This window comes from Brachionichthys hirsutus, chromosome 7 (assembly GCF_040956055.1).
Source record: "Brachionichthys hirsutus isolate HB-005 chromosome 7, CSIRO-AGI_Bhir_v1, whole genome shotgun sequence".
Classification (NCBI taxonomy): domain Eukaryota; kingdom Metazoa; phylum Chordata; class Actinopteri; order Lophiiformes; family Brachionichthyidae; genus Brachionichthys; species Brachionichthys hirsutus.
This window is the reverse complement of record NC_090903.1, coordinates 16,040,185-16,056,731: the sequence shown is the minus strand read 5'-3', so window position 1 is coordinate 16,056,731 and position 16,547 is coordinate 16,040,185. Positions and strand designations below refer to the sequence as shown.

The 16,547-nt window shown below is 51.7% G+C and overlaps 3 protein-coding genes across 3 annotated transcripts; 2 read left to right on the top strand and 1 right to left on the bottom strand.

Annotated features, from left to right (window-relative positions):
• The first annotated feature begins 346 nt into the window (after positions 1-346).
• On the top strand, positions 347-10,613 carry LOC137895806 (high-affinity choline transporter 1-like). Its single transcript, XM_068741319.1, is given in 9 exon segments — positions 347-530; positions 1,073-1,186; positions 2,855-2,950; positions 2,953-3,009; positions 4,771-4,919; positions 5,952-6,095; positions 8,723-8,876; positions 9,772-9,989; positions 10,062-10,613. Coding segments are annotated over 9 exon segments (1,668 nt in total).
• A 1,029-nt stretch (positions 10,614-11,642) lies between these two features.
• Positions 11,643-13,011, bottom strand: cox20 (cytochrome c oxidase assembly factor COX20). The gene is made up of 4 exons (XM_068740987.1): positions 12,890-13,011; positions 12,293-12,413; positions 11,902-11,965; positions 11,643-11,817 (listed from the first exon to the last, which is right to left on the bottom strand). The coding sequence occupies exons 1-4, from the start codon at positions 12,998-13,000 to the stop codon at positions 11,643-11,645; spliced, it is 471 nt and encodes a 156-aa protein (XP_068597088.1). The 5' UTR covers positions 13,001-13,011.
• A 1,348-nt stretch (positions 13,012-14,359) lies between these two features.
• On the top strand, positions 14,360-15,261 carry lhb (luteinizing hormone subunit beta). Its single transcript, XM_068741057.1, has 3 exons — positions 14,360-14,453; positions 14,839-14,957; positions 15,028-15,261. Exons 1-3 carry the CDS (start codon positions 14,372-14,374, stop codon positions 15,259-15,261), a joined length of 435 nt encoding a protein of 144 aa, XP_068597158.1. The 5' UTR covers positions 14,360-14,371.
• The last annotated feature ends 1,286 nt before the right edge of the window (positions 15,262-16,547 follow it).

The following is a 16,547-nucleotide window of genomic DNA, read 5'->3' as shown; positions in this document are numbered from 1 at the left end:
TAAAGTTAAATTAGGCCGTCAATAACAGGACCGTAGTTTTTAATTAGATGTACTTCAGGACATCAGTCAACTTCCCTTATTCCCTCAGGAAGAATCCACTTCTGGATCCAGATCAGGATCCAGATCAGGATGCACATTAAAACTACCTTTCTATGGGGGTTTAATTTAAAAATAAATCGTATAACTGTGTCAATTGAAGTAAATCCACGCGTGGTCGCGCTGTGCTCGCGGAGGTGTGACTCGCCCCCACCGAGCCACGCCGCAGCGGGGCGGGGGGGGCGGGGCGGGGGCGCTGCGCTCTCTCATCCCGGCAGGCAGACGCTCCGCTCCCTGCTGCAGCGCCATCATGGCTCTCAACATCCCCGGAGTCACCGTCATGATCTTCTTCTACCTGCTCGTCCTCGGAATCGGCATCTGGGCTTCCGTCAAATCAAAGAGGGAGGCCAAGAAGGGCGACGGCGATAAAACGGAAATGGCGCTTCTGGGCAACCGGGGCATCAACCTGGCGGTGGGCATCTTCACGATGACAGGCGAGTAACGCGCTGCGGGGACGGGGCCGGGGGGGGGCTGGGGGGCCGGGGCTGAGGGGGACGGGGCCAGACGGGGCTGGGGGGACGGGGCCAGACGGGGCTGGGGGGACGGGGCTGGGGGGGGACGGGGCCAGGCGGACGCGTCCTGGTCGGTCATTGTTCCTGCGTGGCGCTCCGTTTACGCAGCTCGTCTCGTCTCAATGACGCTGCGGGAAATCGACGTCTGCCCGACTCAGCTCCATGTTTGTTGAATGAAAACGTTCAAACGAGCATCTCAGAAATAGTTCCGGCTGTCCGTAACTGTAACTGTAACTGTAACTGTAACTGTAACTGCCGGTGAAGAATGAAGGGGAATAAACGCAGGGGGGGGGGGCGACAGGCCACGCAGGGACTCGTGCGTAATATCACGCTCCCTGACGCCGTGGAGCGGCTTTATCCACAAACGCATGTCCTTGTTTTACTCGCGAAGGTTGCCACCGGCGACCATGACGTGCTGTGCGTGTGTGTGTGCGTGTGCGTGTGCGTGTGCGTGCGTGATGCAGCCACCTGGGTTGGAGGCGGATTCATCGTGGGGACGGCGGAGGCGGTCTACAACCCGTCCATGGGGCTCATCTGGGCCGTGATGCCCATCACAGCGACCATGTGCTTCATCATCGGTGAGATGAAACGGGCCGACCGGAACCGTCCGACATCAAAGCATCTTTGCTTTCACACACCGTCTATACAACAGTTCCCCGCCAGGGGGCGCAGCAGATGCTTTTGGAGTCTGTGAGAATAAAATATTTGATCGTAATAATATTTTCACTTTTTTTAACCGACTCCGTTTTGAAGAGAAAACCAGTTTCCTTTCAACCTGTACTATAATTAGTACTTATCGCTATAACTGTACTATAATTACTACTTATCACTGTAATAATAAGACGAAGGAGGAGCAATCCCGTCAGGCGACGGCGTCTCACCCGAAATCAAGCAGCGGCCGATGAAACTACCATTCATTATTCCTCATCTTAAAGAACGCTGTAGAAAACAGTTAGAGCCTCCTACTCAGGGGGGGGGGGGGGGGGGGGGGGGGGGGAATAAAATAAACTTGTGCAACAACTAGCGCAGCATGTTTAACGAGAATGAACACGGCACAGGTCATTCCTGCTCTTTCACCCGCCGAGCTAAACGGGCGCTTCCAATGCAGCAGGGGGCGGAGCCATGGGCTCGGGCAAGCAGGCGGGGCTGCCAGTGATTTAATGGCAGCGCAGAAGGGGACAGCGGCTGACTTTAAGGCCTTCGTGGAGGTAGATAAGATCGGTTTCGATCAATCGGTTTCAATCAATCGGTTTCAGTCAATCGGTTTCGATCAATCGGTTTCGATCAATCGGTTTCGATCAATCGGTTTCGATCAATCGGTGCATCCCTGTAGATCACATTTATTGGGATTTGCACGGAAACCTCATGCATCCATTCTGGCCTCGGCTCCTTCTGATTTTCATTGAAGTCCATTCCGTTACCGACATACCGATGGATATGAGTGAGTTTAGCGGGGGGGGGGGGGGGGGGGGGCAGCATTCGTCTTCCACATGCCACATGGGAAAAGAAACGCTATCCTCCGCTAGCCCGATGGTCATACATCGAGATAAATATAGTGACGCTTCTGTTCCACAGCAACTGGCGAGTAACTCCCGTCTCCGGGTCCGGCTCGTGTGCCGGGCCTTCAGGGTTTCCATACGGAGTCTCCTCCTTCCTGTAGGTCTCCAGGACCCGGAGGGGTGCAGGTCGGATCACAGCCGACCTGTAGGACCCGGAGGGGTGCAGGTCGGATCACAGCCGACCTGTAGGTCTCTAGGACCCGGAAGGGGTGCAGGTCGGATCACAGCCGACCTGTAGGTCTCTAGGACCCGGAGGGGTGCAGGTTGGATCACAGCCGACCCTTCTCACCCTGGACACGGACTCTTTGACCCTCTCCCCTCGGGCAGGAGGCTACGGTCCATCCGGACCAGAACCTCCCGCCACAAGAAGAGCTTCTTCCCCTCGACTATAAGACTCATGAACAATCAATAATTCTGTATCGGACTCATGAACATTTTATAAGCGATAACTTGCACTGCGTGATTATACTAGTTTTACTGCTGCTAGTACACGTCTGTGTATCCTCCGGACGCTGCTGTCTTTGGTGGGTTCTGTATCCGTATGTTTGTAACTTGGTGCCGTTTCAACTTGTAGTATTTATATTTCCTGATTGGAGAGAAATTCCTAGTTTGTGAATCCTTCACTGACGATGACGAATGAATAGATCCTGATTGTGATTAAACCCTTTCTGCTTCCCTCGTCAATAGGTGGCCTTTTCTTCGCTGAGCCGATGAGAAACAATAAATACGTGACCATGATGGACCCTTTCCAGATTAAATATGGAAAAGGGCCGACAGCCGCTCTGTCTTGGCCTCCCTCGTATCAGAGGTCATGTGGGTGACCGGAACGCTCATAGGATTAGGTAAGAATGTTTGTGCGTGGGCGTGATGAATATCAGTTACATCTCCACCCGGCTATCAGAGAAGCTGTTCTGATGAGGAGGTAGGAACCAGCGCACAGTCACGGGGGCTCAAAGTCATTTACTGTAACAGAGCAGCAGGTTCAAAAGTCACGGGGCTCAAAGTCATTTACTGTAACAGAGCAGCAGGTTCAAAAGTCACGGGGGCTCAAAGTCATTTACTGTAACAGAGCAGCAGGTTCAAAAGTCACGGGGCTCAAAGTCATTTACTGTAACAGAGCAGCAGGTTCAAAAGTCACGGGGGCTCAAAGTCATTTACTGTAACAGAGCAGCAGGTTCAAAAGTCACGGGGGCTCAAAGTCATTTACTGTAACAGATCAGCAGGTTCAAAAGTCACGGGGGCTCAAAGTCATTTACTGTAACAGATCAGCAGGTTCAAAAGTCACGGGGGCTCAAAGTCATTTACTGTAACAGATCAGCAGGTTCAAAGTCACGGGGGCTCAAAGTCATTTCCTGTAACAGATCAGCAGGTTCAAAAGTCACGGGGGCTCAAAGTCGGCTCAAAGTCATTTCCTGTAACAGAGCAGCAGGTTCAAAAGTCACGGGGGCTCAGAGTCATTTCCTGTAACAGAGCAGCAGGTTCAAAAGTCACGGGGGCTCAAAGTCATTTACTGTAACAGATCAGCAGGTTCAAAAGTCACGGGGGCTCAAAGTCATTTACTGTAACAGAGCAGCAGGTTCAAAAGTCACGGGGGCTCAAAGTCATTTACTGTAACAGATCAGCAGGTTCAAAAGTCACGGGGGCTCAAAGTCATTTACTGTAACAGAGCAGCAGGTTCAAAAGTCACGGGGGCTCAAAGTCATTTACTGTAACAGAGCAGCAGGTTCAAAAGTCACGGGGGCTCAAAGTCATTTACTGTAACAGAGCAGCAGGTTCAAAAGTCACGGGGGCTCAAAGTCATTACTTCAAAAGTCACGGGGCTCAAAGTCATTTCCTGTAACAGAGCAGCAGGTTCAAAAGTCACGGGGGCTCAAAGTCATTTACTGTAACAGAGCAGCAGGTTCAAAAGTCACGGGGGCTCAAAGTCATTTCCTGTAACAGAGCAGCAGGTTCAAAAGTCACGGGGGCTCAAAGTCATTTCCTGTAACAGAGCAGCAGGTTCAAAAGTCACGGGGGCTCAAAGTCATTTCCTGTAACAGAGCAGCAGGTTCAAAAGTCACGGGGGCTCAAAGTCATTTCCTGTAACAGAGCAGCAGGTTCAAAAGTCACCGGGGGCTCAAAGTCATTTACTGTAACAGATCAGCAGGTTCAAAAGTCACGGGGGGCTCAAAGTCATTTCCTGTAACAGAGCAGCAGGTTCAAAAGTCACGGGGGCTCAAAGTCATTTACTGTAACAGAGCAGCAGGTTCAAAAGTCACGGGAAACAGAAGTAAGTCGTGTTCTGAGGCTGATTTTCAGAGTAGCGATATAAGTCTTTTATATCTAGAGTGAATTCGTGTTTGTTTAATCCGTGTGTTTTTTTTCGGCCTCTTTGAAACCGCGCTGAAGGCGCTGCCGGTTTGATCAGACTCCAGGAAGCTGAACGCTGCTTCACGTTTCTGCCTTTTATCCTTTGGAAGCCGAGTCAGAGAGCTCCGGATGCTTCGTAACCGATAAGTGCTTCTGTGATGGAGTCAGCCCGAGACCTTTAGAGCTGGGGGGGGCAGTAATAGAGTTTGCATTATAAAGCCGCCCTGTTGAGAGCTCTGCTAATGTGTGTACAGGCGTGACCATGAGTGTGATCCTGGAGCTGTCCTACACTGTGAGCATCTGGATCTCTGCTGCCGTGGCCATCACCTACACGCTGATGGGGGGGCTCTACTCCGTGGCCTACACAGACATCATACAGCTCATCCTCATCTTCATCAGTTTGGTGGGCTATCATCTTTAATCTAGTAGAAAGTCAGGAAAAAGGAGCAGGCGCTTTAGCCAGTCACCCAGCAGGTCTGCGGCCTTGGATGTCTGGACGTCTGCGATCCTCAGTAGATTTCTCCCGGAGAGCAGAAGACATATCAAGTTGAATGTTTCAAGGTGCTGCTTCTGAAATGGCTTGATGCATCCATGTGCTTCTTCTCTAAACGCATCACTCAGCAAATCACTCGGAGGCACGGGTGTGCCCTTTGACCTCTGTTGTGTGAGGACAGGATCTAGCAAAAGATGAATATTGTAATATTAATAATGAATTAATAGTACTGATATCTGCAGTGTGACGTTATTAATTAGTAAAGGCAATGTGTACACACACATATATATATATATATATATATACACAAGCTATATGGATAGCAAAATACTAAGGCTAGAGGCAAAGATCAGGCAAAACAGAGCTGAGCAAGAGGTGTGAAGAAGAAATACAAGAAGTACAAGAATAAATTGAAATACAGAAATACAGCAAGCTGTCCACAGCCCGAGCTCCCCGCCGAACGAAGTATACAAGAGAAGAGTAAACAGCAGACCCACGGAACGATACGGAGGGTATCAGGGAACTTACGGTCAGACCAGAACGTCCCAGAAGAGCCAGTCGTCACAAGCAGGTATCCGGGCAAGCGAGTCCACGGTGTCGGGCCGGGGGTTCACTCCTACAGGCGGAAGACGCTAACTGCACTCCATGAACGCCGATTAGCACGAATGAATCAGCTGCTAAAGTCGGACCCGCGTGGCTAACCCAAGGTCGGACAGTCCTCATGAAGCACCCCCACACGGGGACAACGCCGTCAAAGTACCGGCCTACGACCTGCCTCGGCACCACGTGAGCAGGGCGCAGAAAGGGGGGGCGGCCGGGGTTCGGCCTCTCGCCTGGGACACGCTGGATGGGGTCCTGAACAGTCCAGTAACGTCTCAGCAGAGACCTACGAGAGAACCGTCCTCCCGGTGACCCCGCTGTCCTGTCGTTGCCTTGCTGCAGTGGTTGTGCGTCCCCTTCGCCCTGATGAGTCCCGCCGTGATGGACATCACTCAGACGGCCTTCAACCAGACCCTGAAGTCTGCGTGGGTCGGTACCGTGGAGGCAGACCGAGCCTGGCTGTGGATCGATAACTTTCTCATTCTGGTAAGAACATTTAACTTGTGCTTGTCCAGGGTGTAGCCCCGCCTCTCGCCCGTTGACTGCTGGGATAGGCTCCAGCACGACCCGCGACCCGGTAACGGACACAGCGGTTCTGAAAATGAATGAATTAAGATGCCCTCAAAGATGTGCTCTGGCTCCGTTTTTATTAAACTATAGCTCGTAAACGTTCTGGAGCGGATGGGAGGCGACCCAAGCGTGACCTTTGCACTATAATCTGGCTAATGAGCCCCTCACAGCGAAGGTTGATCAGGAATCTGGGGTCGAGGAGACTAGAAAACTTCATATCCCAGCATTCCTGTGGGCTTCACAGCGGTGGGTGTTTTAAGGTAGTAATTTGTGAGCAGCTCTGTGCCTCATTAAAAGGTTACACAGTTAAAACACAAGCAAATACAAATAGTACAAACACACACGCAGTACAAACACACGCAGTACAAACACACGCAGTACAAACACACGTAGTAAAAACACACCCAGTACAAACACGCAGTACAAACACACACAGTACAAACACACGCAGTACAAACACACGCAGTACAAACACACACAGTACAAACACGCAGTACAAACACACCCAGTACAAACACACACAGTACAAACACGCAGTACAAACACACGCAGTACAAACACACGCAGTACAAACACACGTAGTAAAAACACACACAGTACAAACACGCAGTACAAACACACGCAGTACAAACACACGCAGTACAAACACACGCAGTACAAACACATGCAGCACAAACACGCAGTACAAACACACGCAGTACAAACACACCCAGTACAAACACACAGTACAAACACGCAGTACAATCACACGCAGTACAAACACACCCAGTACAAACACACACAGTACAAACACGCAGTACAAACACACAGTACAAACACACGCAGTACAAACACGCAGTACAAACACACACACAGTACAAACACACGCAGTACAAACACACACAGTACAAACACACGCAGTACAAACACGCAGTACAAACACACACACAGTACAAACACACGCAGTACAAACACACGCAGTACAAACACACGCAGTACAATCACACGCAGTACAAACACACACAGTACAAACACGCAGTACAAACACACGCAGTACAAACACACACACAGTACAAACACACGCAGTACAAACACACGCAGTACAAACACACAGTACAATCACACACAGTACAAACACACGCAGTACAATCACACACAGTACAAACACACACAGTACAATCACACACAGTACAAACACACACAGTACAATCACACACAGTACAATCACACACAGTACAAACACACGCAGTACAATCACACGCAGTACAATCACACGCAGTACAAACACACGCAGGCTTGCTGTAGCTGAACCTGATCATGTGATCGATTGGGTTGCCGTGGTGATGGATAGCCTCGGCAGCGCTTTGGGCCCGTCGGGCTCTGAGTTGACCTCCTAAAATCTCCCATCATGCCTTTTCTCCCGGGGTCAGGTAACTTGCTGACCCTCTGCAGTTCCTGTCGTGTCCTCTGGGGGTGTCCTTTGCTTTGGTGAAGCGATCTTTCTCTCCTTATCTTCACCGTCTGAGATGTCTCGTTCGCCCCTGGACTCCGTGACCTTGCTCGTTCTCTTCTTATCTCTCTCGGAATGCTTTGTCTTCCTCATCATCATCCTCTGTTCCCGTCCCGTGACCCGCTGCTGCCTGTCCTCTCACTCTTTCTCTGCGGGCCGCTGAGCTTCTAGAAATGGACCCACCTCGGTTCTCATCGGGTCCGGTTCCGCCTCCTTTCCTTCCTCTGCTGTGCGCTCAGGTGCGTCTGTGTTTAGGATCCCGAATTAACCCTTAACAGCCGTGCTCTAATATCCTGAATCCGATCAGAGTTCGGATGCACTTTGCTCATGGACCCTATAAATATTGATCCGATCAGGACTTGCGTGTTCCTGCATCACACTTTCGATCGGAATAAATTATTTTGATTTTACCAAATTATACTGGAAATAGTAGAAGAAGAAGTCATAGCCACTTCCATTGTAAAGTAAACATGGCTCCGCCCTTTCCGTGTTAAACTAAACATGGCTCCGCCCTTTCCGTGTTGAACTAAACATGGCCCCGCCCTTCAGCGTTATTTTGCGTATTTTTCACCCAGACGCGTTTCTTGGTGCCCCTACGGGCAGCGCTGAGGGACTCGACTCCGCCCCTGCTGCGTTCCTCGTCTTCGCTGAGAGCCGGTTGGTTCGTCCCGGCGGTTCAGTTGGACCAGTCCTTTGAACGAGTCCAACCTTCGTCCCCGTTTCAGTGCGTTTCTTCCTTCCTGAGCTGCGTAGCCTCGTCAGCAGTCGGGACATCCATGGTTGGACTCTGGGACGGTCACTTCCTGGGCCTGCAGTCCCCACTGTGTCCACTGGGGACACCAGGGCCACATTTCAATGTTGTTTTCCATGATTATAGACACATTTACAAATCGACAGAGTTTGGTTGGCCCCTTCTAATAACCGGTATGCTTACCTTCACGTTGCGGCCAGACCGGCGGGGGTCGTCGACGCCCCCCCGTCCTCACGCAGGCCTGTGATTGTACCGTTGCATAACTATGACATAGGTCTTCTGCTTGTCCTCTTTCTCTCCAAGGGTTTGGGGAACTTGGGTCTTCAGAACTTCCACCAGAGGACACTGTCAGCCTCTTCCTCGGCCACAGCGAAGATCAGTTGCTTCGCGGCGGCCGTGATCGTTCCGACGTTAGGAATCCCGCCCATCCTCCTGGGCGCGGCAGCCGCATCAACAAGTACGGTTCAGGAGCAGGGACAGGAATCAGCACTGTTAGCATTTCGTTTATCCAAGCAGGGGTCAGAAGAAAGCCTAAAATGGGATTCCTGCCGATGCACCCAGCTAAACATCAGTCCAGGCCAGGGGGGGGCAAACTCTAAAATTTGACAGAGGGGCGGGGCCAGGAACCGATGGATGGAGTGTTTGTGTGAAGTAATATAAATGACATGTGAAAGCCACTACATGAAAGGATTTGGCCTTTTACAGGTTTAATTATAATAAAAGGTAGTTTAATGATATAATTTGGACAAGTTCGGCGGGCCGGATTAAAAAGCCCAACGGGCCGTATATGGCCCCCGGGCCGTGGTTTGCCCATGCCTGGTCCAGGCGCTCAGACAGCACATACCTGCTAATCGCCGTGTTTCAGGAAGAGGAAACAAGATCCAGGAAGCAGAGCCACGCCTCAAAACGGAAGAAAGGGACGGGCGAACGACCACGATGACCCGCCTCCTCTGCCTGGTGGATGGATGACAGAACCAGAGGGTTCTGAGGGTTCTGCCTGGTGGATGGATGACAGAACGAGAGGGTTCTGAGGGTTCTGCCTGGTGGATGGATGACAGAACCAGAGGGTTCTGAGGGTTCTGCCTGGTGGATGGATGACAGAACCAGAGGGTTCTGAGGGTTCTGCCTGGTGGATGGATGACAGAACCAGAGGGTTCTGAGGGTTCTGCCTGGTGGATGGATGACAGAACCAGAGGGTTCTGAGGGTTCTGCCTGGTGGATGGATGATAGAACCAGAGGGTTCTGAGGGTTCTGCCTGGTGGATGGATGACAGAACCAGAGGGTTCTGACGGTTCTGATATTCAGCCCTTTTCGTCTCCCTGAATAACCCGACCCACCTTTGCATTCCTCAGACTGGAACATGACTTCTTACGGTTCTCCGTCCCCATCTGAACGGGGGGAGACGGGACTCGTCCTCCCCATCGTCCTGCAGCACCTCACCCCCACCTACATCTCCATCGTCGGTATCGGGGCAGTGGCGGCCGCCGTGATGTCGTCCACTGACTCCGCCCTGCTGTCCGCGGCCTCCATCTTCACCTCCAACATCTACAGGAACATCCTGAGGACACAGGTGAGGAGGGGGGGGCTCAGTGAGAGGCTGTGCGCGGATGCTTTTGTCTTCATGTCCCTGCCCCCCCCCCAGGCATCGGAGCGGGAGATCCAGTGGGTCATCCGCCTGTCGGTGGTGGCGGTGGGGCTGGCCGGCACGTCGCTCACCTTCCTGGACAGCAGCGTCCTGATGATCTGGCTGCTGCGCTCCGACCTCACCTACACCCTCATGCTGCCGCAGCTCGTCTGCGTCCTCTTCTTCAAGGTCTCCAACGGCTACGGCGCCGTTCTGGGCTGCGCCACCGGCGTCCTGCTGCGCGTGCTGTGTGGCGAGCCGCTCCTGGGCATACCCCCGTTCATCAAACTCCCAGGATGCACCTTTGAAAACGGCGTCCACGTCCAGCGCTCGCCGATCCGAACCATCTGCATGCTGTCCGCCCTGGCGTCCATCCTGCTGTTCTCCGCCGTGGCGTCGCTCCTCTTCGGCCGAGGCCTGATCCCCGAGAAGTGGGACGTCTTTGACATCAAAGCTCGGTACTCGAGTCGAGTCGAAGCCGACGCCACGTCAGACGTGACGGACAAGGACTCCAAAGAGCAGAGCGAACACAAGGACGCGTGTGAGCCGATGCTCGAATCCACCTGCTAACGGGATCGATGGGCTCGATCGGCCTCGTCGATACCCCCCCCCCCCCCCCCTCTCTGCGTCGAGTGCGTGGCGTGAAGCTCGCCGGACATTTCATCAAAGCTTCCTTTTATTCTTCAAAGGGTTTCGGGTTTCTTCCCGTCATCGTGGACTGCTCCAGGATTAACGGAGGAGCGGCGGAGAGAAACACCCCCCCAGCCCCTCCCCCGCCGTCATAATCAAGAGAATGGAACCGGGTCCTCATTGATCTGAGGATGGCGTCCGTGAATGCAGGAAGTTCTGGAACCTCTTGGAGTCGGGCTGAACCCGTCCCCTCTGCGATGACTTAAAAATAGCCAGCCGGTGCGTCAGACGGGCCGCACGGCATGCTGGGAGACGCCTGAGCGACGCACCGGTGTCTGTCAATCAAAGCCAAGCGCGCTATTAAACGACGTGACCCCTCACACCTGGCTCGTCTGTGTGTCGGCACGGGTCTCCCTGGGGGGGGGGGGGGGGGCATGCTGAAATAAAGGCCTTGTCTTTTGACACGGCGCAAACATGTTCACCTGTCACTCACCTGTCACTCACCTGTCGTCACACGTCTACCTGCCCGTCCGGAGCCGCTGGGTTCACCTGTAACGCCCACTTTTATCAGTGGCTGACTGCGGGGGAAGTCTTTTAAACAAGTGGAGTGTTTTCGTTTTTCCAACCCGTGACCTTAGCCCCCCCCCCCCCCCCACTGCACGAGATGCCAATGAGCTGCACAGTAGAGCTCGTTTACCTGCATCCCACCTGTTGTTCTCTTGAATCATCAAATGTCCAATTTAGGTCTTCCTTTAGTTTCAACGAGTTCCCTATAAAGCCCCCCCTCAGAGATGACAGCGACGGGCCCACAGCCCCCGTTAGAACACGGTTCCCTATAAAGCCCCCCCCATAAAGCCCCCCCTCAGAGATGACAGCGACCCGTTACTGCTGAATCCTCTTTATAAGTTCTGGGGTGAAACAACAAAGACAATTAAAGTTAAACACTTCCGGTGCAGGAGTCATGTTTCTTTATCTGTCGTGTGCCCCCAGGCTTCGGGGGGGGGGGGGGGGGGGGGGGGGTTCTGATCCACCTCTATTCGTGGGGTCGACGATGGTCCCTTCATAAATAATCTTGTTCCTGATGCCTTCCTGGATCCTCCTCTGCTGAAACCGCATCTTCGAATCGTTCACTTTGCACCAGAGCCTGAAGGGGGAGACGGGGGGGGGGTTCATTCACTCATCCACTCATTCACTCATTCACTCATTCACTCTGAACATGAAGACCTACCAGGCGCCGCCCGTCGTCACCAGAAACGCTGCACATCCAACATGGAGAGACGTCTTCACCCGACCTGAGGACAAAATGGCAGCGCGGCGTCAGACGAGCACGCCGGTGGTGGTCGGGGGGGCCGACGCCCCGGGGCAGCCGTATCTGCCCCCGGGGCAGCCGTATCAGCCCCGGGGGCAGCCGTATCTGCCCCGGGGGCAGCCGTATCTGCCCCGGGGGCAGCCGTAGTAGCTTCACCACCACTAACTACGCGTGACTGAACGACGCACTCTGAGCTTCCGATAGGAAAGCGCTCATTATCATTATTAGAGCATTACTAATAATGTAATAACGTTATCACGTGTTTGCAGCTAAATTATGCAGATTAGTCCGTATCATTGATTTCACTCACTGGTCAGCAGGAAGTGCAGCAGGCCGGCCGCGGCGGCGCCTCCGGCCCCGGAGAGGACGGACTCTCTGAAGCAGGCGGAGCTTCCGGCGTGCAGCATCCGGAGGCCGAGCAGCCGGAAGCTCTGAGCGGAGAGACAGCGGCCAATCAGGCTCCTTCGGGCTCCTTCGGGCTCCTTCGGGCTCCTTCGGGCTCCTTCGGGCTCCGTCACGCCGCGCCGCATTTAGGCGTAACGAGAAGGCTACCTAAAACTACTTTACCCGAGCGCGTTACCCGCGCCCGAGCGCGTTACCTGCACCCGAGCGCGTTACCCGCGCCCGAGCGCGTTACCCGCACCCGAGCGTTACCTGCACCCGGCTACAATAACGCGTCCGTGCTCGGTAAAGGCGGGCCCGCTCCGGCTAACCTTCGTTTACCTGCTGCTCGGTGCTGCATCGTAGCGGAATGACGTCACACGTTTACCTGCTGCTCGGTGCTGCATCGTAGCGGAATGACGTCACACGTTTACCTGCTGCTCGGTGCTGCATCGTAGCGGAATGACGTCACACGTTTACCTGCTGCTCGGTGCTGTATCGTAGCGGAATGACGTCACACGTTTACCTGCTGCTCGGTGCCGTCTCCTCCTCCTGCCATTGTAAGGTGTATTTTGTGTCCTCGTCTAAAACCTGAGCCCCGCGACGGAACAGCATCTCCGCATTGGCGCATGCGCATTAGACATCTACTGTGTCCGTCTGCTATTGACGTCCGACTCGTACAAGACGGCTTGTGTTCCGTTCCGGGGTGCATCCGGGGACAGTAAAGATCGATTTCTTCTCAATGATTTATCTTTCTTCAGCAAATGTTTATTTGTATATTTAAGTTATTGTTAATTGTTTTGGATATTTATGATATTTGTGCTTTCGGACTGTCGGCACAGCTTCATATTTAGAATTTATATTTTGTACAGATTTCTAGAAAGAGACTGCAATTCCTCCAGTGTTCAAATTTCTTAAGAGTGTCTGTTGGAATATGTGATCTCATTCTCATTTCAGTTCTGTTTATTGTTTATTATAAACGACATGTATGCAAATGTGTTCTACTTTACGTTTACTTCCTCTTTCCTGTTTTACGACTGTCGGTTCAAATAAGTAGAGTGAATCTACGGACGTGAATATGACGTCTTTTTCTATGGATGTACGCAATGTTCCCGTAGAGCAGTAATAAAGCGATTACAGACGAAAAGCCTTTTTATTCCTGCGCAAACATGGGAGAGAACCAAAACGCAACAGTCTGTATGACAATCAGAAAAAGGCGAATGATGTGGACTAAATCTGGGGGACACTTCATGCTATGGAATTTACTCATTTTTCAATGTGATGCACACATGATGATGGAAGCACGGTTACATTGAGTGTACCTGATCCAAACAGGAACGCTAACGTCGTCTCAGCCGCCGACCTGCGGGTCCTTTCCAGCCCGCCCTGCAGCAGATTACCTCCTGGCAGGTGTCTTCCTGCTTTGTGATCATATTGAATTCAGGGCCAAATGAGCGTAGTCAGGGGGTTCTAGCGTAACTGATCAAGTGGAGTAATCATCATTGTCACTTCAGATTTATTGTCATTACCAGGGAAATGTGGAACAATGTGAAGTATAAACTGCTTTGAATAAAAACGATCTGCCTTCGTCTCAGCGTAACAGGATGTAACATGGATATGGAGGGATCATAATCCACCTGGACCAAAAGAGTCCAAGCTGTGCTGAGCGGGTCTGACATCCGATACGTGCGGCTGTCATCCTGGATACCAGGCTTTCCTGTGCTGTATAAAGACTGAAGCACACCTGTCCTCTGCAGATGACCTGCGGACACTAGTGAGGTGAGCTGGCTCCTGCAGGTGTATTCAATGTCTGGATGCTAATCATTTTTATTTCTAAATGTGACTTAAATGTTGCAGAACATAAGGGCACTGTTTAGAGGGGCTGTGGAGGATTCTAGGGCGCACTAAGGATTTGATTCTCCGCCTCCCTAAATAACTAGCAGCTGCTTGTTTGCACATATGATTGTCTAATAGAGCGATTGATAATCCATTGATTATTTGCAGGACGATGGCTGTTCTGGTCAGAGTGATGTTCCTCCTGATGTTGGGCGTGTTCCTGGGAGCCTCCATTTGGCCTCTGGTCTCTGCAGGTACAGTATATATATACATATATATATATAGAGTATCCAATATACAATAGTCTTCTTCTGCCATCTGCTTCCTGTCAGAGTGTTTAATCAATGTCCTCCTGTCCTGCACTCTGTCCTCTGTCCTCTGGGCAGATCTCACAAACAGAACTGTCTGACTTTGTCTCTTTAGGTAAACAATCAGTGAACTAAATACTTTTTAACTTAATGCCACAGGAAAGGGCACATTTTCCAACTTTAATGAAATGCAGAGAAATGTTCGATGTAAAAATAGAGACATGGATGTGAATAGCTGGGACATGAAGTGTGTTTGGACTTCATGTCCCCCACCTGTCCTCCCGATATTAACAGCTAGAATGATAGAATGTGACTTGACTTGTGCCCCCAGCGGCCCCCCCGCGGCCACACTGCCAGCTGCTCAACCAGACGGTGTCCCTCGAGAAGGAGGGCTGCCCGACGTGTCACCCAGTGGAAGCAACCATCTGTAGCGGCCACTGCGTCACTAGGGTATTGTGGGAAGTGTATGCAAAGGGATCAAGGATTTAAGATATACTTACTAATCACCCCCCCCTCACAGGATCCTGTCATCAAGCTGCCGTTCAGCCATGTCTATCAGCACGTGTGCACGTACCGAGACTTTTACTACAAGAGCTTTGAGCTTCCGGGCTGTCCGTCTGGAGTGGACCCGACCGTGTCCTACCCGGTGGCTCTGAGCTGCCACTGCGGCCGCTGCGCCATGGACACGTCGGACTGCACCTTCGAGAGCCTGCAGCCGAACTTCTGCATGAACGACGTGCCCTTCTACTACTAGCCGCTCCTCTTTGTGCACCCAAACTCAGTGGTTCTTCAAATCGCACACAAATGCTTTCTGACTGTTGTCCTTGTGTGTCAAATTACACAAACCATGTAAACGTTTCAATGCTTTCTTCCTGAATATTGTATGAAATTGATTGCAGGTTAAATTAATGATCAGGTCCTTTTACTTTCTTCTTGAATTGTCTGGGTTCACTTCTTTCTATCACCCTGCCCTCCTTACTTTGACCAATGAATTTACAAGAATAACAATCTTTTTTTTTGCCTCCCGTTTTCCCACCTTAGAGTGCAATAAGTGAAGATGTTTAATGTCCCCGTGAGGATTTACGTGCTCATTCAGGAGCAACGCTTCAGACTCCTCCCCCTTCATCCCTCATGCTGATAACGCATCAATAACTAAGCGATTAGAAATGCATGCAAAAAGAAAAATGTATTATATAAAGAATTCCTGAAGTTGAGAACAAAAGAGGCTGAAAAACTCATCAGTGATATTAACATCATCTCACACTATGCGTATTAGAGAAAGTGATTAGGAAGAAATAATCAATATTGTACAAATCTAAATCTAAAAGACACTGCGACCTGTCCTTGGGAAGATGTTGTGGTTTAAGAGACAGATAAGGCCAGCTGCGTGGAAGAACATCAGCAGGAAGCGGGTCCTAGAAGAACATCAGCAGGAAGCGGGTCTGAGAAGAACATCAGCAGGAAGCGGGTCCAAGAAGAACATCAGCAGGAAGCGGGTCCTAGAAGAACATCAGCAGGAAGCGGGTCTGAGAAGAACATCAGCAGGAAGCGGGTCCAAGAAGAACATCAGGAGGAAGCGGGTCTGAGAAGAACATCAGGAGGAAGCGGGTCCTAGAAGAACATCAGCAGGAAGCGGGTCCTAGAAGAACATCAGCAGGAAGCGGGTCTGAGAAGAACATCAGGAGGAAGCGGGTCCAAGAAGAACATCAGCAGGAAGCGGGTCCTAGAAGAACATCAGCAGGAAGCGGGTCTGAGAAGAACATCAGCAGGAAGCGGGTCCAAGAAGAACATCAGGAGGAAGCGGGTCTGAGAAGAACATCAGCAGGAAGCGGGTCTGAGAAGAACATCAGCAGGAAGCGGGTCCAAGAAGAACATCAGGAGGAAGCGGGTCCTAGAAGAACATCAGCAGGAAGCGGGTCTGAGAAGAACATCAGCAGGAAGCGGGTCCAAGAAGAACATCAGCAGGAAGCGGGTCCTAGAAGAACATCAGCAGGAAGCGGGTCTGAGAAGAACATCAGCAGGAAGCGGGTCCAAGAAGAA